Genomic DNA, 26,762 nt, shown 5'->3' on the forward strand with positions numbered 1-26,762 from the left:
ATGGATGGGATGGACATTGTTAAGGTAAATGAGGAAAAGGATTTGGGGGTGTTGATTGATTGCAATCTCAAGTTTCATAGTCAGTGTTCGGCAGTGGTTAATAAGGCTAATAGACTTCTTGGCCTTATTAAACAGACCTTTTCGGATATTTCTGTAGATTCATTTACATGTTTATACAAATCAATAGTACGTCCTATTTTAGAATATGGTAACTTGGTTTGGGGACCTTACTATAAAACAGACATCCAAAAATTAGAAAAAATCCAACGGAAAGCAACTAGAATGATCAAATCTATAAGAAATCTTGACTACAAGGAACGATTGAAAGTACTTAACTTGCCATCATTACATTATAGACGTTATAGAGGTGACATGATTGCTGTCTACAATATGCTATACATGATAAGTATGATATAGACCATTCTGATTTTTTTACTTTTTCACCCATTACCCATACCAGAGGTCATACATTTAAGCTATTTAAATATTTTTCAAGAACAGATGCCAGGAAATATTTTTTTACAAGAGGAGTTGTTGAACCATGGAATAATTTACCCCAAGAAGTAGCATGTGCAGCATCAGTTGATGATTTTAAGAAATTGATTGACCAATATTCATCTAACACTATGTATAAATGTATGTAATTAGTCTACTTGTACTTTTTTACCTGTTGATCAGGTGTAACAGGCTGTTTAGCCTTATAAATTACCTGTAATAAATAATAATAATAATAATAATAATAATTTTATTTGTAATGCTTTTCGTCATGCTGTAAAGCACTACTTTTTTGATTCTGTGTAATCTGTTAGTTTGTCTTGTGTGTGCATGTGTTGTGTTTTCTCTAAGTTGCTATTTTGTACATGTTCTCTGTGCAGTTATATGCTATAGTAACTTATATGTATACATATGTGTGTAATATTTTGGGGAAGTACCCTCGTGCAGGCCTAACCTTTTGGTGCCACCCCTTCCTATTTGGATGAATTAGATAATAAATAACTGATATTAGAGCCCTTTTTTGGGGTACTACCGATTCATCAGTTTGGGTTACTGATTGTCAAGTAGGAGATCCATATAAGTGTCATTTATACTGAGCAAATAGGAGTGACCAGACTTAGACCAGTCAATATCAGGTAGCTAGATAGGCATCTCCAGTGATCTACAGAGCCAAGTTTGGATGCCAGTCCGGAAGAATATGATGGATTTGGTTTGTTCTTGTACACATCATCAGTGGAGGGAGGACGATAAATAGGATTTATAAAAACTAGCACTGACTGGAGTCACTGGACTATTTGACTGCTCATTCCGCAGAAATTTGACTCGCACATATTAAATTGGGACATAGACGCTTAAAGTATAATTTCAACGTGGGCGGAGTCCGAAGATTGGGTCGAAGCTGCAATCGTATTAAAAAATCTCGTCCGCGTAATCTGTATAGATGAAGATATGGCTGATGCGGTGAGTTGTAAACAGTAATATTGTTGTATTCTAATAATTTGGTCAAACGGAGACATGTTTAAGTAGAACGATAATGTAACCAAGCTGGTACTACTACATGAGCAAAGAAGCAAACTTTTCCCAATTCTGTGACAATGAAATGGTCGCTATTCAGTTTGCTCCCATCAATATATGCCCCACCCCCCACTCTGGCCATGGGGTACACGAGAAAGTTTCCACAACCAGTGTCAAATTCTCCTGCATTGGGTAAGGCCACTCCTAGAAAATTCATCATTTCCCATTTCCCACCCGCATGCAGATTCTCTTCCCACGTGGTCATTCATTATTGCTGTCAACTGAACATTTTATTCATTATTTATCCTGTGATTGCATAGCAGTAACTAGTTAAGCATTCAGAAAGTCCATGCATTTACTGTTCAGGTTCTTTAATGGGTTGATTTCTACTGTATTCTTAGCTACCTGTAAGTTAGTTATGAATTTCGAAAATATGTATGATGAATAATGGATAACGAACTGCCCGCCTGCATGTATTTTTGAGGTCTATGAAATGGGAAACAAGGAATTTGTTGGAGTGGCCTAAAAGTGCTCTTGCTTACTTCATTAACTGCCGTCATCAATGGCCCAGGAGGGGGTACGGATATCAAATGCCTAACCAATATCCCCAGTTCTTACCCATGAGACCACCATTTCATTAAAGGAGCTGTCATTCCCTTGGAATAGTAGAAGTTTCTGTAATGAATAACTTGTTTAGCAGGCAAGATCATGGACTCACCCTTTTTCAAAGCAAGAAACTGTATTAACAACATTTATAGGCCAAGTTTAGTACAAACCACTATAACTTATGATTAGAAAATTACATCAAAATGCAACTTTCACCATCTTGTTCACCTGTTCTTAGTCTACACAGTAATCTGAATCATGTGTTCCATTTGAGTTATCAATTATCGAGCATTATTGACTATTCATATATAATTACGCATGCTCTATTATCGACTGCTTGCTCTATAGTTTTAAAAACTCTGCCCTTACCACCAAACATCAGCAGTAACTTTCAGTCCCCATATAACTGAGATGATGAAAAAATTCTATCTTTCCTTTCCAAATCCCTGCAATACTACAAATGCTTACTGCACGCCACTGATGGTACCATGGGTGACATAGTGTCCCCCTTGCGTGGCTCTTCATCCTTTTGTAATGACAGATCTTGATTTTTCACGTGCAATAATAAGAAATGTGAAACAGTACGTAAACTAATATTACAAAGAGCTTCATGTTTTGCTAATTATGTCCATAAAGGACATGAAAAATAGTCCGACTAGTTGTTTATTACTACATATGCCATTGTTCCTGCTCACGCAGTATAGTACTCCTAGTTACCTTGACTGTAGTGTGTTTGCTGCTGTTTAAAGGTCTTTACATTGTGTTATACATTGTAGGGTACATCCAAAGTAGACGAGCTTTTAAAGGGAGTTGATGGTGATTACAAGTTTTCTGAAAAAGATGTTGGGTGGATTTCAGGAAAGATTATTGATATAGGCCACATTTATTTATCACTTGACATAACTCAAGCTGAGCGAACCACTCTACTACGAAACAATCCTAATGATCACAACAACATGAAGACCGAAATGATGTTATTATGGAGAAAGAAGAAGGGTAAGCAAGCTACTCTGAAGACACTTGTGACTTCACTTGTGGAAGATGATCTTGCTGATGACTCCAGTGTTAGCTTAGCTGAAGAAATTGTTGAACATTTCAAAAAGAAATGTACTAAATAGTTTAGAGTCCATAATAAAAAGGACTCTTAGTAACACTCATTCCTGCATGTACAATACTGGCTATATTTTTTTAAAAGAAAATTTAATACATTTGTAGGTTCATTACAGTCAATTCTATGTGCTGAATTTCAGTATATGATGTTGGCACACTGTGGGTAGTTGAACTGCCTTGTGTTGCCCTCTGTCCTTAACCGCTTTTTTCTCGACTTTTTCTTTAGTGCGCCGGGGGTGGAGAAAAAAGTCTTTTCTATTCTTCACTGCTAACCAACGAAAAATTGTGGATCCTGCTGAGCAAAGATTCTAGTGGAGATCCACCAGACAGTTGTTTGGAGACTACTCTGTTTGAACTTTCGCCATTTTAATAACGCAGAACTAATATTTCTCAGAAATTAGATTCGCACGCATTAACTTGTACGTGCAACGAGTCTGCGCGAGTGCGAGTAGCGGTGGTCAACTTGTGATTTGTGTTGTTAGACAGATGATGACATGGCTGAGGGGGTAAGCTGTGGTTATCTGCTTAGTATGCTAGACTTTCTTGTATTCTAATAATTTGGTCCAGCAGAATGAAAATCTACGCTGGACGTAAAGCACTTGTTAATTTACACGTACAGCATTACTGTATAACAGTGTCTGTACCAGGGGTTGTCACACAGACACTTACCTTGTATATATTTAGTTTGGGTGGAAGATCCTTCCTCTATGCAAAGGGCGGGTGTTGCCAGACTACTACACACTTTACACTTACAGCTGTACAGTCAAAGCCAATGACCACATAAGTAAAGTGTAATATCAGACAGTTCCTAATGACACTTCAAATATTTAACATTATATCTCAAGAACTAGTAGGGGTCTTTATGCAAGGGGTAGTCACTACCAATAGTCCTGTACAACCATAGATAGTGTACACTACTATATCTATGGTATACAACCATCTGCAACTGGGATAAAAATCAAGAGGTAAATTAGAACTGAATTAAGCGATCAAGACGTCCTTGAAAGTGGTGATCCTGAATAATTTTTCTAAACATAGTGATAATTTGTTGATTGTATTTATTATTTTGACCTCCTCAACAATTGGCAAAGCCGTTCTTCCTTGCTGGAGTAACAAAAAGACATGTAAAACACATACAGTTAAAGAACAATTAAGTAAGCAGGACAACACAAAACAACTACAGAAAAAAAAAATGTTTTGTAGAAATCGTTGTATGTGCTAATTTCCTTTAGCTCTGATGGCAGAGAATTCACATTTGAATGGCTTGATGTTTTAAAAAATTTTCATAAAAGACAAGTGACAATGGGTGGAATCGTTCTGATTGCCACTAACTTATCCCCCCTCCCCCTTTTTTTCTTTGAAAATTGTTGCTTATTCCCAAACACAAATCACTATCTTATACGGTACAAATGGGTCACTGTACAAAGCTAATTCTCAATTGCTATGGTAAGTCAGTTTCATTGAAGTGTATGAAAATTTCCCAGAAATAGTCTGAAATACACTTTGAGTTGATGTGCTATCAGGCTAGCTATAGCGTCAACAATGTAATGTACAGGAATCATTGAAGTTTGCAACTTCTCACAAAAAATATATATTGACCAGAAACCAACCTCACAATACGTTCATGGTACCTTGGCAGCATTGGTTAGGTACAGTGAAACCTCGTAATAGGACCACCTATGGGGCCCATGATAAGTGACTCTATTAGTGAGGTTACCCTAATACCGAAAACCTCATTAATGTGCCATAAACAAGGTGGCCTTATTATCGAGGTTTTCAACAACTGGATAGTTGCTATAACAGCAATTTTACAATTGGCATAATGAATACACTATGAGTTTTATCACAGTGAAAGGTATAAAAACATGATGTTTGTGCCAGAATTATAGGCACAGCCTAAATTAGGTACTTAGAAGTAGTAACTTTTACAATGACACCACCTTGACTGTCAGCTCAGCTGCCCCCTTTATTGAGGGAACATTGTGTTAGTTTTACCAGTTTGGCCCTACACAATGTGGCTACTGGCCTTATTAATGAGGTGGCCCTATTAATGAAAATTAAATTAATGGGATAGAATGGAAAATACACATCTGGACTTAGCCACTATAACAAAGTGGCCACTAAGTGAGGTTTTAATGTATAACCAAGCCCAAAAGTGCTTTCAGTACAACCTGAAACAATTCCAATTAAGTTGCTGAGAAATTTTAATTTTTATTCAGTGGAATTTTGTGCTGACTGACTAACTGCCTCCCTGATGCCTTCAGACAAACATGACTCTACCAGCTACAGGGGCGGATCCAGAGTTTGGAAAGAGGGGGGGGCACCTTGCTGAAAAAAGTTGAAGAGCAAAAAAAAAAAAAAAAAGGTCACAGCAATAATAGCTAGTTATGTAAAATAAAACCCTATTTATAGCTTCATAAGTAAGCTACACTGCCTCATGAACATTGTGACTGCTTTATTAGAGTAATTGACTGCTCTATTAGAGTATCTCGATTTTATATGCAATTTCTTGAAGGGGGGGGCATTTGCCCCAAATGCCCCATCTTGGATCCGCCATTGAGCTAAGGCTATAGACTTGATTTTATTCACTGCTAGATGTTGCTTCAGCCTGATAGCCAGCTGTGGGCGTGCACCTGGTTTAAAAGTAACTTAGCAATGTAAGCTTTAATAATGAGTATGAAATGGGCAATAGATATACTTTTAATATGGTGGTATGATAAATACAATACTGAATTACTTCCTAAAGTGCTGATTGACAACTGTCTGAAGTGAGTAGCAAACATGAAATTTATACGTAATTGACAGTACGGTAACTGCTCAACCACAAATGCTATAAAACTTCTATTTCATTGACGAGAATGAAGTCAAAGTGGAGTATCATCCCAGTGATTAAAATATCTCTCTGTTGAGTATCTATAACCCTTGTTTGAAATGGTAAAGTTCATGTTCTGTCATGCTGGTAGCTGTTATCCATGGTGGAAATGTGCAACTTCATGTATGGAATTTCACCAGACCCATCTTGCCAACCAATAACATCACAAAGAGAAGGTGAGATAACATTGTGGCCATGCAATGCTCACAGAATTGTATTGTGTCTACAGTCAAGGATGAATAGTTGGAATCTAAACTTTTTAGGCCAGACAAACTTGATTACCTGTTTCACATCATTACACACATATCACTTGCTAACCTGCTGTCTTAGTTTCATCATTGCTGCATGTAGTCATGTGCACACATGTTTTGACATGAAAAAGGCTGGATATCATTTTCCAGTGTTACATTTCTTCACTAGTAAACAGTATTAGCTTTATCCATAGTTGTTTCATGTAGTATTTGAGATTGTGTGTATTTTTAAACTTAATGGGTAGTACCGTATGGAGCAAAACTTTGGTAGAAGGAAAAAAGCAAGATAATTATGTTGGCAAAATAATTTGGCGAATTGTTTAGTACAGTACATGCCCATCTTTTATTAATTACAGATTGCTGCATGTAGCATGCGTACACATGTCTAGTCTGGACTCCAAGATTCCAGTGAGGATACCACAAGTACCCCAGCACTCTAGCTTGATGGCTGGCCATGCAGTGGCCCTTGGTGACACAGTTTCTCAAGGGACCACTTGCAGCACATTTTATGTTTACACGAATTTTGTAAAATCTTCTTGTCTACAAAGTGACCTAAAAACCATGTGGCAGTTTGTCACATGACATATCCTCATGTGCAGACTATTTGGCATTCCTGGTGGAGATAAGGTGGGCAGGGTCAAGGGACCCTCACGTTAGCCTTGTATAGGGCTTACATACACATGCTTGTTTATTACGGGAATGGTTACTTGAATCTGGACCAGGATGATGTGAGCTCCTACAATCATCTATGGCCAAACATCCTTTTGGGTTTCTGGCCTAAATTCAAGGCTTGCCACTCTTAAACCCTTCATTCCATGTTTGGTGAGTGGATACCTTCCACCGCAGGAATGGAGTTCAATAAGTGTGTATGTCTTTGTGTGTGTGAATGTAAAATATAAAAACATCGACATAGTACTTCCACCTTTTGTTTCTACTGGCAAAGTATTTGTCAACACATCCTGAAAAATCTTCCGATGTTGACTAAAGCCTTTTACCAGATGGTTATTACATATATTAATTCTGATGCTTCAACTTTATGACCCCTAATATTTACCACATGTGACATAATTTTCCTCCTGTTGATGCTTATAAATCTTCTTGGTATTATCAAACTCTTGCTGTTCCATCAGACTATGTAGTGACTGCTCTATTAGAGTATTTCAGTCATTTGGTGGAAGGATTCAGTATACTGCAAGGAGGTATTTCGAAGAAAAATCGAATACATGTATTGACGGATATTTGTTGTTTGTATCCATTCTTGTCCTATTCCTGGTTTCCCTAGAATTGTACTTAACAGCTAGGGCTGAAATTGTAGTAAAAAACTTTGGCGGTACAAAACTTTGGCAAATTTGGCGAATAGCACTCAATTTGTCAAAGTTTTTTTCACCAATTATTTTAGATGATCACTTGAGCACATTGAGTAACTAGAACTTGATACAAAAGTTAGCTTGTACCACCACGCAATAAAGATCGAGCTGACTTCGGAGATCTTCCTAGGAATGTGTCCCACACTGAGTTGTAAGCACTCCAATAGCATTTCCGAGCATTTCCAACCGGCTTTTCGTTCGCCGGTACGTCAGCTACTGTAGTTCATCGTCTTGCCATGGATTTGGTCAAATACTTTGATATACGTGATAACCTCTGTTACTGGAGTTCACTGAAAAAGTAAATACGGTTGCTCTCGGCATCGCAGGAGATAGTGAAGTATGCCTTTGCTAGCACGCCGTTAGATCAGTAGCTACAAAGTACTACTACATCAACAATGCTAGCTACCTATAGTCTATATACACTTAATTACTACACTACTTAACTGATGAGTTGACACCTTGTCGTTTATAAATATCCTTACGCACCGTACAGTAAAAACTTTGGCGAATATTATTTCAATCGCCAAAGTTTTTTCCACCTATTTTTTCAACAGAGGAGTTTCATCACACTTTTTTACCACCAAAGTTTTTTACTATACAGTACTGTATCACAGTACAATATCCCACTGAAGCCACATTCAAAGAACTGTGTGGCAAAGAAAGGTGGGGTTTTCTGTGCTAGAAATCAATTGCATTACGAAGCCTTAGAGATAGTGGTCATAGAAAATTATTGACACGCATCCTAAAGTTAACATATGTAAAGGTATTCTTCTCTATATAAGGTATTCTACTCTATATGTGTCTATATATAACTTAACTACTTTCACCTAAAACATTATCTATTAGTAAAAGTTGATTTTATTGTGCACTGTTATAGAGTTGCTGCTACTTGATTCTGTGCATGTTCTCATGTGCTGTAGGTTGTTTCCATAAGAGAAGGGCTTTTAAAACAACTTGATGGTGATTACAAATTTTCTGAGAAAGATTTGGCATGGATTGCTAGAAAGATTTTGGATATAGACCATCTTTATTTATCACTTGACATAACTCAAGCTGAACGGAAAAATGCGCAAAAGGACAATCCTCATGATTACAGTATTCAAAAAATTGATTTGATGTTATTATGGAGAAAGAAGAAGGGTAAGCAAGCTACTCTGAAGACACTTGTGACTTCACTTGTGGATGATGATCTTGCCGATGACTCCAGTATAGCTTTGGCTGAAGAAATCATTGAACATTTCAAGGGTAAATGTACTGGTAAGTCGTCAGAAGTATGGGTATGGGTCGACTTCATGTTGTTGTTTTTTTGCAAGTAAGTACTTGGTAAACTATATAAGTTGTGGTCAATTCCCTGTACAGTATAAATTCACATTTTTGAGGTACATGATCTTTACAGGTTAATAACTTTGTTTTTCCCTCAGGTTACCTATTATACACCTGAGGTATTAGAAGTTGTTTATTTAAAAATGAAGTACGGATCCAAGTGATAAAAACAAGAGATGATAGTAATATAACACAGCCCTGTGGGAAATCCCTACATTGGCATGTCACAACAATTGTTTTGTAGTAGGGATTTTCCCACAGGTCTATGTTGTAATACCATCATTCATATCTCTTGTTTCACTATTTTCTTTAATACTACTTCTTTTTTTTAATTAATGATTTTTAAAAGTGTGTGATAACAAATTTAACATATCTCGATATTTCCTTTTTAACATCTAGATAATTTGAACAAATACGTACGTATATATTTTAGTTAACTGCCAATAATGTAACCAGTAAAGTGAATTTGGAGGTTGAAGATGTGTTAGTTTTAGCAATGTGCCCAAGTGGTGGGAGAGTTGGAGATGTCTACATGTACACCATCAGATATTCTTTGGTATACAAGTAATTTACAGAAGTTTACTATTATCTAGATAATAAACCCGTCGGTACCTTACCTTGATAAGTCTTACATATAGATAATCGGTAAGTACACTAGTTTGTTCAGTTTTTTTGTTATAGCATATAGCTATGACATAAGTGACCTGCTGAATGAAAACCCAGCATTTTTGAGATAAACACCACTGAAATACATTTGGTAAGAAGCACATGCTACAAAAACATTTATATACTTCAATAATTAGTAAAAGAAGACACAAATTGAATTATCTAGTACATCGCTAGGTCCCCTTTTCATGGAGAGTAGAATATCTTTGTTTCGCTTAAGCAGACGTGGAATATGTCAACTTACTTGTGTTTGTTTACATTGCAGTAAAACATAAGTTTATCGTTGCTGTTTCTAAGCTTGAACGGCCTTCTTGCTTAATGGCATGGGTGGCTGTAGGCAAAACAAATGTATCTTGATGAATGTCCCTGTTCATGGACACAATGACAGCAGTCCCAACTCTGTAGCCTGTTACACTTGTGACTTATAATCGATTAAATGAGCACCTGTAATTTATTTTTCTGTATAGGCATTGATTGTTTTTGCTCTTTTTGCTCACTATCACTGTAACTCCAAAACTACTCACTGGATAAGACTGAAACATTTTAACAGCCCATTGTTTTTCCCTCTAGATAACAAAAAAGTCGTAAAGTGAAGTTTGAGAAAAATGCAAACAAATCAGGTTTTCGCTCAGCGGGTCCCGTATACCTGTATAATATTATCTATTAGAGAAATTGAGTTGTATTCAGAGTGGATTATAGCGGTTGGTCATCGGACGTTCACCGACCAATTAGCTCAAAGACCGCCTAGTTACCTACTGAAGCAGTCAAGGATGGCTGACCACTTTCCACTAAAAAATCGATGTACTCTAATAGAACAGTCGAAGAACTTCTAAAAAGGTGTACTAAAAGGTCCAAAAAGGCGAGAGAGAAAAGTGTCTGACTTGGGGAATCAAACCTCAATGAAGTGTGTTCATACACTGCTTGTGACTTCTAAAGGGTTTTTAAATGTTCTGCAGTACATGACCATAATAACAATGACAATAATTGCTGTAGATTGTGAACCAAGTATATACATGTCACAAAACATCGCATTGAATAATTTCATATCAAATCATCATATTGTTATTATTTATGTATGTGATGCAGTGCATGGCTGTTGAAGGAGTTTCGGGTGTCAAAATAGTCACATCCAAGCTTTGAAAATCCAATGTTTTTCAGGGGGCATGCCCCAGATCCTTCTAGCTTGACATGCTTATGCATGCTGCTGCTTTGCACAAGCATCGCCATACATCAGATCATGTCAGATCAACTTTGACTTTGATCCGACATAATGTCAGATCAACGAAGACCAGTTCTAATCCTCTCTGTTGTATTAGGGTGACTTCTTTGTTAGAGTATCTCGAGCGGGCCTCACAGATGACTGGCATATGCAATATACAGTATTTCTAAGGGGTGTGGTCTTTCTATGCCTCCTTTTCACCATGCTACCAATTTAATGTGTGTGGTGGTGAGACATGACTGCAAGAACACTTGTCAAATATGCCCTTGATAGCTAGCTTACACTGTAGCAAAAATTTCAGGCAAGCCCTGTTATCGCCAGAATCTGAGTATTCATGGACACTCTCATTGCTTTTTGCTTGATGCGTAGCTATGTACCTGGGGAGCAACTGTTGTGGGTGAACTGGATAGAACAAAACTGGACGAATGTAGGAAATAATGTGCAAGTTCATCATCACTTTTCAGTCGAAGCTATTGTTTTCTTTTCAGTCTGCAAACAGTGCGTATCTTTCTGTAGTTTGATACTCACATAAGCATTTTTAGGTAGAGCTGAGCAATAATATCAATAGTTTGATACTCGCAATCAAAAAAATCATTATCGCGATACAATGAATTACAGTTTATTGTCACGACATTGCTGTAAGATTATCAGAAACATTGTTACCAAGGTTATTTAACTGTTTGTAACTCTTTAGGCTTGCTTATCCGTGAGATATTTCGTTGCAAGGATATAACAAGCTATTTAGATTATCGGCTGCCCACGCAATTATTCAATCACATTGCGAAGTGTCTGGAATTCCTCTAAAAAGGCTGCTTGAGAAACTGGCTTAGCTGTTTTACAACTACTTGGCTTGCTTTATCATGGAAAGTTTGGCTGAAAGGCTGCAACAAAAATTGTAGAAATATCGACTTCCCACACAGTTAATTACCTAATTAATGCACTCACAAGAAAACCAAGCAAATAGTCATCTGTGATGGTGTTAATTATGCTTAGCATGTTTATTTATGCATTGAATACTTGGAATTTGACTGAAGATCAGGTGTCCGTACTCTTCTAAGACAGACACCATTGGGGAAATGAAATACAGTGAGCGAAATAACAGTCCGGACACTGACAATTTCTGGTCAATTATACTAGTTGTCAGACCATAATTGAATTTGTCCGGAAATAGAGTCCTTTCAAGGCTTAGCATTGAGGTTAGAGTGTAATATTAGGCTAGGAGGGAGGCCAGGTATAGTGACATTGGCATGTAATTGAGTTATCATACAATAGTACTGTATAGTAGGGACCACAAAAAAGTAGGCGTGGCCCACGAAATAATATCACCCGAAAACCAACCTCAATTTTCCCAGATGACAATGAAGCAGTATTAGTTAGGTAAAACTAAGCCCAAAAAAGCTTTCAGATCGACCCAAAATGTTTTCAACAAGTTGCTATGGAATTTTTTTTTTTAATTATTCGACAGAATTTTCTACTGACTGACTGAGTAACTGGCTGATGCCTTCAGACAAGCATAACTCAATAACGGCTAAGGCTACGGGCCTGCTTTTTTCACTGTTTGACGTCGCTTCAGCCCGACAGGTGCCTTTTGGTATACTGCAGTACGTACAATGCATCCTTCATGGACTTACCAGTGTCCTCTTTTGTGTCCCATTCATCTTTGCTGACAGCGAAAAGTGTTGATTTGGTGATAGCATGTGATGGCTTCCCTTCGTAACGGAAATCGTCCGTATTTTTCATAGTGGCTATTTTGAAAGTAGAGGTGCTTTTCAAACAGTTCTTGATTTGTACTGCTGTATAACGTTTTGAACAGAGCCGACAGCGAAGCATAATGGATACCTCACTTTTCAGATGATAATTAATATAATTGGGGCGCGACACGATTTCTTTCTATTGGTATGCGTGGATTGTAGAGGTGCTTTACGAACAGTTCTTGATTCGAAATGCTGTGCAATGGGTCAGGGCCAGAGCCCACGGTCCGGCCAATCACTTTTCAGCTACTTGATTTTAGTGAAAAGATTGAGATACTCTAATAGAGCAGTCATCAAAATATACTCTAATAGAACAGTCATCGTGATACTCTAATAAAACATTCAGTACTTATAGTCTAAGCCATTACATCTGTGTTAACTGTCTTAAAATACCCAGTGAGTCATCTGCATGGCACACTGCATTGAGCTAATTGATCATGCATGTCATGCATTAACATGCAGTTACAATCTAAAATGAAACATTCACGTTGAAAAATTTTTGTATACATCATAAAAACAAAATTAGCTACTAGCTATAATAGTCAGATATGAAACTCAGTTAATTGGTAATGTAGTACAAAATTACCATTGATGTTGACAAAAAGAAGAGACTTTGCATAGCCTCCAGATGCCATTTCAGAGTATCTATTTTCAAAAGTTTTCCTGAGGGAGCATGCCCCCTGACCCCTCTAGCTTAGCATGCTGTGTGTACTTATAGCACATGCAGTTAAGTAACACACCAAAGCAGATAATCTCTGATTTACAGATCATATTAGATCAATAAAAACTGAGTAGTGTGCATGACTATGACCTTCATTGCAGTCCATGGATGGCTGGACCACTCAAAATCTCTGGGCTCTGGCCCTCCAATGGGTTGAACATAGCTAGCAACGAAGCATAATGGATAATTCACTTTTCAGACAATAAGGGGCTGGGCATTTCAGATGCGGTATGCATAGGTTCACCTGTCATAATAAAATTATTTACAAAAGGAGTTAACAAACAAGTACACAAAAAAAAAATTGGAATTTTCAACTAGAGGAGAGACCATAACACATCGATAAAAGTACTGAAACAAGTTGGAGTAGTCCGTGATATTAAATCACAGTAAAACAATAAGAAGTGTTATATCCCTACTGAGCAGCCCAGCCCCTTATTGTCTGAAAAGTGAACTATCCATTATGCTTCGTTGCCAGCTATGTTCAACCCATTGGAGGGCCGGAGCCCAGAGATTTTGAGTGGTCCAGCCATCCATGGACTGCAATGAAGGTCGTAGTCATGCACACTACTCAGTTTTTATTGATCTAATATGATCTGTAAATCAGAGATTACCGTATAGCGGGAAATTTTCGAAAGGTTGAATTTTCGAAAGAGTGCTTGATTGTAAATTCGAAAAAATTTTTTGAAACAGTGCCTCTTTACTGTGCCGCACCGTAGATAATTAATTCACGGAGGATGCAAGTGCATGGTTGCGTTGATCACATACATTGCTAGAATTTGCTGCTTCGATTGTTCAGTATAGCTAGATACTCGCCCAATCTGGCTTTGGTAGAATTTCGTCTAGCTACCCTAGGGTCTTCCTTCGAAGGTTGGTCTTCCTTCGAAGGTTGGTCTTCCTTCGAAGGTTGGTCTTCCTTCGAAGGTTGGTCTTCCTTCGAAGGTTGAACCATGTCGTTTGGTGGATTCCGCCTCAGTGGCCTGCGGATCGAACTGCGGATTGAGCCATAGCTAAAGTACATGGCATTTTCCAGCCTAGATGTTTGCTGATAATTATAGTCTTTCCTAGTAATTTTTGGTCTCTCGAGCTCTTAAAGGCTTCAAGACCCATGGTGACATTCGTGCTCGCTCATATGCGCGCGCGTGTTAGCTATAGCTATATGGCTAGCCACTTGTGTGTGGTCCAGTTCAGAAACTATGCATGCGTGCACTCGCAAAAATCATTTATATGTACCTAGCTATACTTTCTTTGATTATCACTTCAAAGTCGGGATGTACTAGCTAGCTAGCTAGCTATTTTCGAAAAAACATTGTTATTTTCGAATTTTTCGAAAATTTAACCTTTCGAAAATTTTCTGCTATACAGTACTGTATAGCGGGTTTTTCTCGCGGACATATTTACTTGCGAACATAAAATCATGCGACACTTAATCTCGCGAGGTGACAAGTTCACGACATTAAATTCCTCGCGCGAATTTATCACATTGTTGTAATAAGTATTCGCGTACAAGATGGATAGCAGTGAAATTTGTTATGTTTGCTGTGTTTCTTTGTATCTACGCTTGTATCCACGATGAATTGATGCAGGCGCCTGAAGTTCGTTAACGATTAGGGCAGCCGCGTTCAGGGATGTTTGGTGAAGAAACACGTGTTGTGTAGTGGAAGAAGCAACTGATCAAGCCGTTACAAAACAATCAGCAAGCTGTTATGTACAAACAAGCACCTGGTTTGTTGTTGCGACAGTTTACAGGTGCTAAAAACCTAACAAAACTCCACGTGATAAAATATGTGATAAAATATGTCGCGAATTTTAATATTGCAAAATTCCCAAAACACGAGGTGTGGCCACAAAGCCACGCCTAAGAGACCAAAAGGTTACAGTGCACATGTTATGCCAGCCTATTTGACACAGTTACTTGGCAAATGTACTTATAGCCTGTTAGCCATTACTAGCTTTTACTTGTGGTATTCATCTGTACACCTAACTTGTATTTTGAACTAGAATGGAGTCCATTTTATAATCATGTGAGACACTATTTCATAGCACCAATAGTAAAGTTTGACTACATAGCTATAGTACTACTGAGGTAATTTTTCCTAATGACTCCTTTCCTACAACTCCTGTAACAGCACTGAATTTATAGGAGTTCTTATATGTGACCAGAACCCTAAAATGCTGTGCTTGTCTGATCTGTCACTGTTTGTGAATGGATGAGTACTTTGAGTAGTAATCAGTTGTACACATTGGCGAAAAAAAATAATTTGCTTGAAAAAAATAATTTGGTAAAACACATACAGGAAAGGAGAAACACAAAAAGTTTTAAATGTCCGGATAAACTGATTTATGTCCACTCAACTTTCATGTTGTCCTGACAGCGTGTCAGCACATGTCTAAAAAGTATTAGTATTAAATTATGGACAATGTACATCATTACAAGTAACTTATAGTTAATAGGCCGAGGGCCTTTTAGTCTGTCCATATCCAATTTGATGCCAGTAATTATCTAAATTGTTCTTAAACTTATTTAGTTTTGTAATATAATCAGTATCAAGACACACGTGTGGCCAAGAAAGCCAGCACGCCACACCGTGAGTATATTTGCAGGGGGAAAAACATGATTTTCACACATATAGCTCTGTGCTACCTTCTCGAATTGGAATCATTTTTATACTCCAAACACCCTCCACCTTCAGCACCCCACATACCAAATTTGAGCAAGAGATTGCCTAATGCAATCGTGAAATATAAGCCTTCAAAATTCAATTCAGTTGTTTTCTTCATTTAGGGGGGGCTCAGGGGGCTTAGATTACTCTTTTCGCACACTTTACAAAAACGATTATAAATGCAAATGCATAGCTCCGTTTTCTTAGCTTCGTTACACTTTAAGAACGTATTGTGGCACAATTACGTACCAAGTTTGGTGCAAATCTGATTAATAGTCATACAGCTATAGATGATTATTTGTGTTAAAAAAGGCCAACTTAAAATCGGTATGCGTATAGGTAGCTCAAACCTGTTGTGGTTTAAAGAAATCACATTGACAGCTATAGAGTTACCGTATAGCGGGAAATTTTCGAAAGATTAAATTTTCAAAAAATTCGAAAATAACAATGTGTTTTCGAAAATAGCTAGCTAGCTAGTACATCCCGACTTTGAAGTGATAATCATAGAAAGTATAGCTAGGTACATATAAATGATTTTTGGGAGTGCACGCATGCATAGTTTCTGCACTGGACCACACACAAGTAGCTAGCCATATAGCTATAGCTAACACGCGCTCGCATATGAACGAGCACGAATGTCACCATGGGTCTTGAAGCCCTTAAGAGCTCGAGAGACCAGGAAAGACTATAATTATCAGCAAACATCTAGGCTGGAAAACGCCATGTACTTTAGCTATGGCTCAATCCGAAGTTCGATCCGCAGGCCACTAAGGCGGAATCCACCAAACAACATGGTTCAACCTTCGAAGGAAGACCCTAGGGTAGCTATACGAGATTCTACCACAGCCAGATTGGGCGTGCAGCAAATTCTAACAATGTATGTGATCAACGCAACCATGCACTTGCATCCTCCGTAAATTAATTATCTACGGTGTGGCGCGGAAAGAGGCATTGTTTCTAAAATATTTTTCCGAATTTACAATGAAGCACTCTTTTTCGAAAATTTAACCGTTCGAAAATTTCCCGCTATACGGTACAAAGCAAAAATCGAACCATTGTAAATCGCAGGGTCAAAATACTCTAATAGAACAGTCACTGCAAGGTAGCAGATCCTGCACCTTTTATGCTAGAATACAATTTGCAGCTTGTTTATTAGAATAGCGCTTATCAACTTATCATGTTTTGCATGAAAAATCAGGGTACTCTAATAGAACAGTCACTGCAAAATCTTAATAGACGAATAGTATACCTAACTTGGAAGGAATTTACTTTGCTATAAAACACTAATGCATGCAAATAAATACAGGCATTACATATATATTACAACTTTGTATAGCCATGAACAAGCAAGCACAAATTTTATCAGTATAAATTAGCTTTGGTATCGGATCGGTAAGTATCTTTCTGTGTTGGTAGAGCACTAGTTTGTCTTATGTCATCTTCATTGCATCTGTAGATACAGTAAGAAGAACAATGATTTGTGTAAAAATAAACCTCAAAGTTGGCATTTGGTATATATATATTTGAAATATGAAAAGAAGTGAAATCCACACAAATCAGTCAAGCTGATAAAAAGGGTGCAGACTTCGAATAGCCTTGGCAAAAAAACTTGTGAAATCAAAGGTGGCGGCCATAAAATCGCAGCAATGATGTAGATGATAATAAATTTTAATAATGGCTTTGGCTTTTTGAAGGCCGCACCCTTTTTATACAGCTTGGCTGTTTTGCATGGAAATAATTTATTAGTGGATTTTCATACTGATGTACAGTAGGACCTCCATTATCTGAACACCTGTGTGCCAGCTGAATCACAAAAATGTTCAGATAAGTGAATTTATTCGGGTAAATGAAGCCCATTGGTTTATATACAGAGCTCTGTTGAACTACTCTAATAGAGCATACACCTGTTGACAAAATACTCTAATAGAACAGTCACCGCTACTGTTCGGATAATCAAAGGTTCGGATAATCAAAGTTCAGATAATTGAGGTACTGTATGTGATATACTAAACATGTTAAGTACTAGTGATTTATTGAGCAACTGTTTTTTTAAAAGTACAAATGTCTGTATCTCTCATAGTGGAGCTGCATTAGTTTGGGTTATTGCATGGCACCACTCAAGTGTCTGCACCAACTTTAGTACTTGAGTAAGCCTGCGTAAAATATTCCAGCATAATATGCTGGAGTGCTATGCCAGCATAATGCTAGCTTATTAGGTGGATATTCTATGGAGCTTAATTCCATGAAAATAGATCAATCCTCCCTAATAGAGCAGTCAGTGGAAACTGCATACCACTCAGCTGCATTGTATATAGCTATCTCCTAGGATCGATAATATCTAATAGATCAATCAGTCACTTTGTAGTGAGCATTCACTGATTGAAATGTTCCAAAATAATTGTTAGAAATACTGCTAACCTAGGAGCATAATGTGAGCAATAATGGGAATACTGAAAGAACAAAATAAGTGGAAATTTTGGGAAATTCCTGAAAGCATTTTGGGCAAAATTTTGAGCATATTTGACTTACCTGAGTAGTGCACAGGCACTCTGTGTGTACATGCACATTTAGGTGTACTTGTGTGTAAAATGGTGTATTTCCACAGATGATATTTGTGTACATGACCCTATTCAAGTGATGGATGATGACCAACCACAAGCTAACCCAAATGCAGCAAATCATAGACTGGAATGTCAAGCTGAACATCAAGGTCAAATTGAAGCTCAACGTCAAGTTGAATATCTGGTTCAAGCTGGAAATCAAGATCAGGATCAAGATCAAGAGCCCCCACCATCTACAATCGACATAATATACCAGCTCCAGCCAGAGATGTCTAGGTACATCAACATGATGTCATTGATCCCGTATTTAAACAAGTACGGAATCCTTACCACCGACCAGAGATTTCATTTAAACAGTCCTCACAAGTCACCTGGCGAAAAGGTGTTTTACCTGTTACAGTATTTGGAAGGCAAAGATGAAGATACTGTTCAGAAATTTTTGTTAGCACTAAAGGAAGCCAAAGAACATACTGGCCACATTGAATTGTGTAGACTGCTGAATGAGAAAAATGTTAAAATATGACAATTTTGTGTTTCACGCTTTCTAGTTTTTGTTGTGTATTTGTTTCTTTTTTGCATGTATTAAATGCTTCTTTTTTTTTACTTTTAAAATCTGTGCAAAATTGGGTTGGTCAGTTTCAAACAACGATTTGTAAATAGGTATGACCTCAGGATTTTTAGAAAGTAGTGTTACATAGCTCAGTAGTGGTCTGTCAGAAAAAAAGCAAACAAACGAAAACCTCTAACACTTTAATTCCTGTACCCTGGTTTAGCAGACCTGGTCATGTATTGCAGCTTACAATAACTACTTACATTTAATAATGCACATGACAAACACCTGTATGCAAAGTTTCAAACTATAGCTACACAATGCCCTAATCTAAGGTGCAACAAAAGTTCAAGCAAGAGTTGATGACCTTGGAATGTATCAACACCTTTAAAGATCATAGGTGATGAAGAGATGCATCTCCTTTATAAGAGTTGTTCCAAAAGCAAAGCTAGTATCCTGGCAAATCCTAGCTTCCACATAATCAGTGGTTCCATTTATTGGAAAGGGTAGTATCCTGATGAAGTAGGGCATTTGCAGTTGAGCACAACAACTATTTCCCTCAGCACAATCCTTTCCATCCCATAGCACATTATCAGTAATATAGTCTGATCTTGAAGGATTTTGAGATGCACCTGATTCACAGTAATAGTGATTTCTGACAAAATTAGGTGCAGCCTCATTATTGAGAGAAGAACAATTGAATGCTCTATTAATATAGCTTGTTTTTGATACTCCAGTTCCATAGCTCCAAATATGTTGACGAGGATTGCCCAAAGTAATAGAAAGTCCATCAAGGTAATGCTCATCTATGTTATGTGCGCTGGAATAGTATGAACTGAATCCCCAAGTTCTTCCTTTCTGATAGCCATAAATCCTATTGAAAATGTGAGAGAAATTAGCTGAAGAGCATCCGGAATCTTCACTGCCTCTGCAGACTCTTTCTTCAGTTGTTGGTATAGTAATACTTTGCCATCCTGGTGGACAATCACTTCCAGCAACATCAGCAATCTTTGTCCATCCTCCACCTTGTCCTGAAGAGCCCATATCACAGTATACCTAAGAATAATATTTTCAATGTAAGAACTGTGGTTTGTACAGTATATTACAATGTGTTTTTATATTGTGTTTGTATCAAAATCATGTAGCTATAAACCTTACCAGAACTGTCTCACTTGTAGTCAGTTTAATCCAATAAGAGCCAGATTTTTCATGACTAGAAGGATTAGACTCATATATGTGGCGACAGGACTGCCCTGGTCTGTTCCCAAATAAGGTCCTCCTCCCTCTAAATATTTATCTGGCACTATGATTGAGTTTCCAGCTGCCACCAGTAGCAGAACAGAAAAACAGCAACTCAATTTCATTGCAAATGTAACTCCACACTTGTACAAGTGGTCAACAGTGTAATAATTATGATAGCCAGTAGATAGTGTTGGTCTTTTTATTTTCACTTGCCAACAATATTATAGTAAACCACAAAGACGATCAAGCATCACTCTTGAGTAAACAAAGGTTTTCTAGGGAAATTGTTAACTCAACTGTAACAAGAATTATAACTTGTAAATATTACATTTGAGTACTAGTTAATGAGGAAGGAAGTTTAAGGTGCTGGTATAATCTTGGTAAGTGTGTTGTTCTTGAATGAAGTACTGAACACGGACCTGTTGACTAAAGATATAATTGTTTGTTGTAACCTACTTCTCATCAGTGTTTACTAATGAAGATACTTCCTGTATTCCACTATGGAAGGTGACCCCTCTGTTGTGTCAACTCCATATCTAGGGTGTTGCCGAACTATTAAGTAACATTAATTCCAACAAGGCTAATGATCCTGATAATCTTCCAGTTTGTTTCCCAACATAATTTAGGCTTGAAATTGATCCTACCTTAACATTAATATTCCAAGCATCATTAGACCATACCAGATTTATGAAAACTGACAAGCTTCTATTCAGTTCCCTGTAACTTCTGACCTACATCACTCACTTGTATTAGCTCTAAAACATATTATATACTCAATGTATCAAAATATATGAAGTCTTCTAGATCTTGTATGAAGAGCATAGGTTAAACATTATAAAGTAGCTGTGATACCCCAGGGGCAGATTTAGGGTTTTTTTGAGGTTTCCAGTAACTGGGCAAAGCAATTAAAAATATGTTTTACATTGATTTGCAAAGGAATCAAAGGTTCAGATTGAAATACTCTAATAGAGCAGCCCTCAACTACTCTAATAGTTACTCTACCCGTACCAACACAGTCTAAAATCATATCTCAGAGTGTTTAAGACATTAAATAGGCCCCAGAATGGCATCCATATCAGTTGTATGCTTCAAACTCCATACAACTCCACCTAGCCTGCTCGTGATACCGGCTATGCCAGCAGAAGCAAGCAAAACATTATATTTAAAACGTCAGTTTAAAATTCCTGGAGCCACCAGTTATAATTACCACTGTTAAGGCCGTGCAAAGTTAATTATATGTTTCTGGTCCTACCAATTCCCCAAAATTGACCAGGTGACCAGGCTTCTTCTTCTTTTGTTTTTTTGATGTGGTACACGTACTGCATTTGACATATGTACAGTACATGGAATTAGCAGGCTATAGGGGAAAACAAAGTTGATGCATAAAGTTAGTGCATCTTTATAAGAAAAAAAGTGTTTACAAGACATGAATACTTTTCAACAGATATAAAATATTATAAATTATTGTATGGTGATTGTGCAATTCATTCAGCAAAAAAATGACCAGGAAGGAAACCAGAAACATATAATTAACTTTTCGTGGCCTAATGATATTGCTGAATAATGTCAAGATAAAGGACAATTTTATCTCTCGACTTTAGCAAGGCAAAAAAGTCAGAAACTCTCCCAGTGTGAACCAATATTTTTAACAAGCAGATCTTAACATGTTGTAGTAAACAACCTGAAAAATCATAATCATGCAACTCGTCTAATTTTGATTGTGCCACAAATAACAGTTCTGTAGCTCTTCTAGTATTTCTGATGCATATCAATGATCTCCCTACTTGTGTACGTAATAAAGTAAGACTCTATGATGATGATGTCCTCTTGTACTCCTATCAGTGATTGCTCGAAGGATGACTATACAACTCACTACAGCAAGACTTTGATATCCTTGAAAAGTAGTCACCTAGCTAAATGGCGAGCCTTTTAATCCTTCCAAATTTGAATTTCTAAGTATTAGTTTACAAATAACATATTATATTGTGGAATCTCATATAAAGGAAGTCACTACCACAAAATATCTTGGAGTATTAATTGGTAAGCTACTGTACATAGCAAGTTGAGTAGTGTAATGTTCCAAGCATATGTGTATTTAAGATAGGACTTGGACATCTTGGAGATAGGGAAAGTCAAACCAACAGAATGTTGAGCAAGTATAAATGTACTACTGGTCATTCTATTGGTGACAAGGTGCAGTGGTCAGACCAGAGTGTGATTGATTATAGCAGCTTTTGTAATTCAAATGAGTTAAATATTCAGTACCTATAGGTTACCACTCTTACAGTATTATGCATGCATCTACGTAGCTGAGATTTATCTAAGTGCTAGTTGGATTTGCATAAAATATTTTACTGGAGCTGTGACATTTCCAGAGAAATTCTAAATATAAATTTATTCAGCTGTAAAATTGAATTTGCATTGCTTAGCAAACATGGAAAGTTTTTTTAGCTGTTGATATAGCTAACCATATTGGTTAATTATTTCATGTCCAGTTCTTCATACTAGTAATATCATGTAAGTGTGTTTGTGTATGTGTGAGGTGTCAGCATCATGTAAATGTATAGTGTGTGCCACACCTAATTGTGAGTTATGCAATGTAGCAGTTACATGAGGTATTCAGATTGTTTGTATTTCCACAAGAAATATTTTTAATTGTTTGTAGCTACATTGTAATTGGCAATATAAACTAATGAAGCTGATCCTACTTGTATTTTTGAGAGATTTATATATAGCCAAAAATAAATGTCGCTTTGATTCCATGCGGTTGCCACACTGCATGCAGCTGATTAGCAACCATGGGAGGAAATGACTGTGGTTTGGCTTATTTCCATGCACACTTTTGGGCGAATACAGATCAGTTGAATCAAAATCACTACTACATGACTTAGGCTCACATTGTTCCCAAACTATTTTGAGAAACCCAAGTAGCTATAGGTACTTTCCTCACATTATGTTTTCACTTAACTGCATCGAATGCTCCTGATTGTCATAATGCAATGAAACACTTGGTGTTAGTATAGTACAGACATTTCAGGTACCTACCAATAATTGCTTTGAAGTTAGGATTGCAGCCATGTGTCTCTATACAGAATTTATTTATATACTCGGTGCCATTGCCGTTGCATACATAAATGTATTACTCCTTGTTACATGTAGTTGCACATTTAATGTGTGAATAACAAAATTAACAATTTATGTGTATGTGGAAATAGTTACAGTGTTATGAATAACTCTATGGTGTGGTAACCTTTGGTACAGATTCAGAGGAAGTTGGTCATGCGTCATAATCCTATGACGCGAAATTATGCAACCAAGCATTGTTCTATGTGTTAAGGCTTGTTTAGCAGCTAGGAAAGGGATTCATCATGTGATTGTGTTAGCATACAGCAAAAATGATTCAGTGTACTTCACTCATACATGGGTAGATAACATATTGTTGCACTGTATAAAGGTAACAAGGCCAGTTACTGATGCTGCATAGAAAAAGGCAGAGTTATCAATAGCCTTTAGAAAAACAACTCATGATGTAATGGAATCATTGGAATGACACATTCACATTATGTTGCGCTCACGCATGATACATGCTCACAAGCATAATTATATGCACATTCAAGCAAAATGTCTCCATGTAGCAGTATTGAGCAAAATACTTAACCAACACTAGGGTACCTGTGTATCACTCAGATAATTCCCCAAGTAGTATATAACCCACAGGAGGGGCCTGGAGGATTATTATGTAATTTTGTGTCCATTTCCAAGTACTGGACAGTTTCTAAGAATGTTAATTATTTTGCTCACTGATAGTTGACAAAGGGGGTACATGTTCATTAAGCAGCAATTAGAATTTTTACAGTTGAATTAATTTCTTTGGAAACCGGAATCTATAAGTTGTTAAATGTATGATGTTATAAACCACATGTGTCCTAGTGTGGTTTTAAATTTGTTCAGCCAAAGGAAATCATTGTGGCCGGTGGGACTGTGCAACAGATACTCCATTCCCTGCATGGTTTGGCTATATTTTTAAAAATAATAACCTGCATATCCGGTACTACAGAGGACACTGTAGAATATGTTTCTGCATATATATATTTAGCTGTTAAGCTATGCTCACTATAATTATGCTGCACTAGATAGTTGGATATGCAGTGATCACCGTGTTGAACTTCTAATAGTGTACAGGCTAGCTGCACCATAATATTATTATACATTTTAAATAATTTTTGACCCATATCAATAGCAGTATAAGTAGTTCCATATACATGTATCAATGAGATGTACTAGCTATAGGACTTAGGGAAGGTGAAGTCACCAGCTAGCCTACTAAGCAAGTACATTGTATACAAATGTGTTCAATCTACAAGTAGTTGAGTGTGATTGGTTATAATTATGGCTTTTGCAATTCAAATGAGTCAAACATTAAGTGCCTAGATTATCACTCTAATGCATCAGTATGTATGCACCTAATTCACTTACAATGATTTATCTAAGTGCTTTAATTGTTGGATGCACTGCGCATGAAAATATTTTTACTGGAACTGTGACATTTCTTATATATTATACAGCTGTAAAACTGAGCTTGTATAGCTTAGCAAACATGCATGCAAATTTTCTAACTGTTGATATTTCTATTTCATGCCTATTTCTATTTTGGAAGTCAGTAGTTACTGAACCGAAAGGTTTTTATATTTGCAGATAACCAAATAACATAACTGACAAACATAACTAGTTTCCTGATACTCGTGTAGATGGATGACTGTCTTGTTATCCGCGAAAATAAAAAAAAACCTTACAGGTATCCCACAGTTCTGAGGAGCAAACATTGAAAATTCTGTGTGAGCTGGATATTGCAATTCTAGCAGCTTGATCAAACAATGGCTTAATAGCTAGCTAGCTCTGGACGGTAACTTGCATGCACAAGATATGTTGGTCAGTATTACAGGTGTAAATTGTCCTAAGCAACCAATCTCAATTGTAACATGCTGGGCATACAAGCCAGTACATTGAAGGACCAATAATAATGAGCTATAGCAATCTACTTTTCTGCTGTTAGCAGCTGACAGATGGTGCTTAGTATTGGTAACAACTGACAGTTCAAACAAAAGGTTAGCATCATTAGAACCAATACCAAATCTGGTCTATATACTGACAGAGGTTAGGTAGAAAAATCTATTCCTGGTATATACTGTGTACAGTATAAGGGGTGCGAAGCACGGATAGATTAAGCGGTGCTTAGAAGTTTCTAATTCAGTGTGGGTGTCTATTATCTATGTTTGCATGCACATGTAGTGCGTATATATTGCAGATGGTAGTGTTATTGCTGTACATTATCCTATTCAAGTGACGGATGATTTTGACCAACTACAAGATAACCCTAATACAGCAAATCATAGACTGGAATACCAAGCTGAACATCAAGGTCAAATTGAAGGTCGATGTCAAGTTGAATGTCTGATCCAAGTTGGAAGTCAAGATCAGGATCAAGGTCAAGATCAAGAGCACCCACCATCTACAATTGACATAATATACCAGCTCCAGCCAGAGATATCTACGTACATCAAAATGATGTTGTTGATACCATATTTAAACAAGTATGCAATCCTTACCCAATGGCGGATCCAGGATGGGGCATTTGGGGCAAATGCTCCCCCCCCCCCCCCACCTAGTGGAGGAGCCAGCCATACTTCTACTAAACTTTGTCAGGCCAAGATCAGTTCATAAAACTCATGAAAACACATTTTACTACAAATTAACCTGAGACCAAAGCAAACCAAAGTCAAACTAGCTGTGAAATTGTCACCCAGCACCTTCGTGCGTACTAAGCGCCTCTAAAATAATTATCGTGTTATTCTTATCCTCTTTACCAGTTAGCGAGCCAGTTAGGCACTGGAGGGCGTACACAGAAGGCAGAGCCTGTACGAAGTGTTGCTGTGGTTTAACACATTCACAGCCATTTAAACAGTTTTTAAGACTTCACACCATCCCAGCTGCAAAGACCAAAATGGGAAAACCAACAGTGAGACACTACTAAGAGGTGATCATTTGCAGACATGAGAATCTGCATGGCTATCCCTAACCACCTACGCTACAACTTAGCCTGTTTGTGCCCCTCCCCTTGCCAGCTCCTGGATCCGCCCCTGTTACCCCTGACCAGAGATTTCATTTAAACAGCGCTCACAAGTCACCTGGAAAAAAGGTGATTTACCTGTTACATTATTTGGAAGGTGGAAGATACTGTACAGAATTTTTGTTGGTATTAGAACACACTGGCCACGTTGACTGAATTGCGTAGACTGCTGAATGAGAAAGGTGTTGTAATATGACAATTTTGTGTTTCACACTTTCTAGTTTTTG

General features: G+C 37.4%; 2 protein-coding genes across 2 annotated transcripts; both read left to right on the plus strand.

Moving 5' to 3' along the window:
* Window positions 1-1,315: 1,315 nt before the first annotated feature.
* On the plus strand, window positions 1,316-3,335 carry LOC136240008 (uncharacterized). Its single transcript, XM_066030804.1, has 2 exons — window positions 1,316-1,455; window positions 2,892-3,335. Exons 1-2 carry the CDS (start codon window positions 1,444-1,446, stop codon window positions 3,231-3,233), a joined length of 354 nt encoding a protein of 117 aa, XP_065886876.1. The 5' UTR covers window positions 1,316-1,443; the 3' UTR covers window positions 3,234-3,335.
* A 245-nt stretch (window positions 3,336-3,580) lies between these two features.
* LOC136240007 (uncharacterized) lies at window positions 3,581-19,243 on the plus strand. Its single transcript, XM_066030803.1, has 3 exons — window positions 3,581-3,731; window positions 8,636-8,972; window positions 18,661-19,243. Exons 1-3 carry the CDS (start codon window positions 3,720-3,722, stop codon window positions 19,137-19,139), a joined length of 828 nt encoding a protein of 275 aa, XP_065886875.1. The 5' UTR covers window positions 3,581-3,719; the 3' UTR covers window positions 19,140-19,243.
* Window positions 19,244-26,762: the final 7,519 nt, after the last annotated feature.

Source organism: Dysidea avara, chromosome 12 (genome assembly GCF_963678975.1).
Source record: "Dysidea avara chromosome 12, odDysAvar1.4, whole genome shotgun sequence".
NCBI classification, from domain to species: Eukaryota; Metazoa; Porifera; class Demospongiae; order Dictyoceratida; family Dysideidae; genus Dysidea; species Dysidea avara.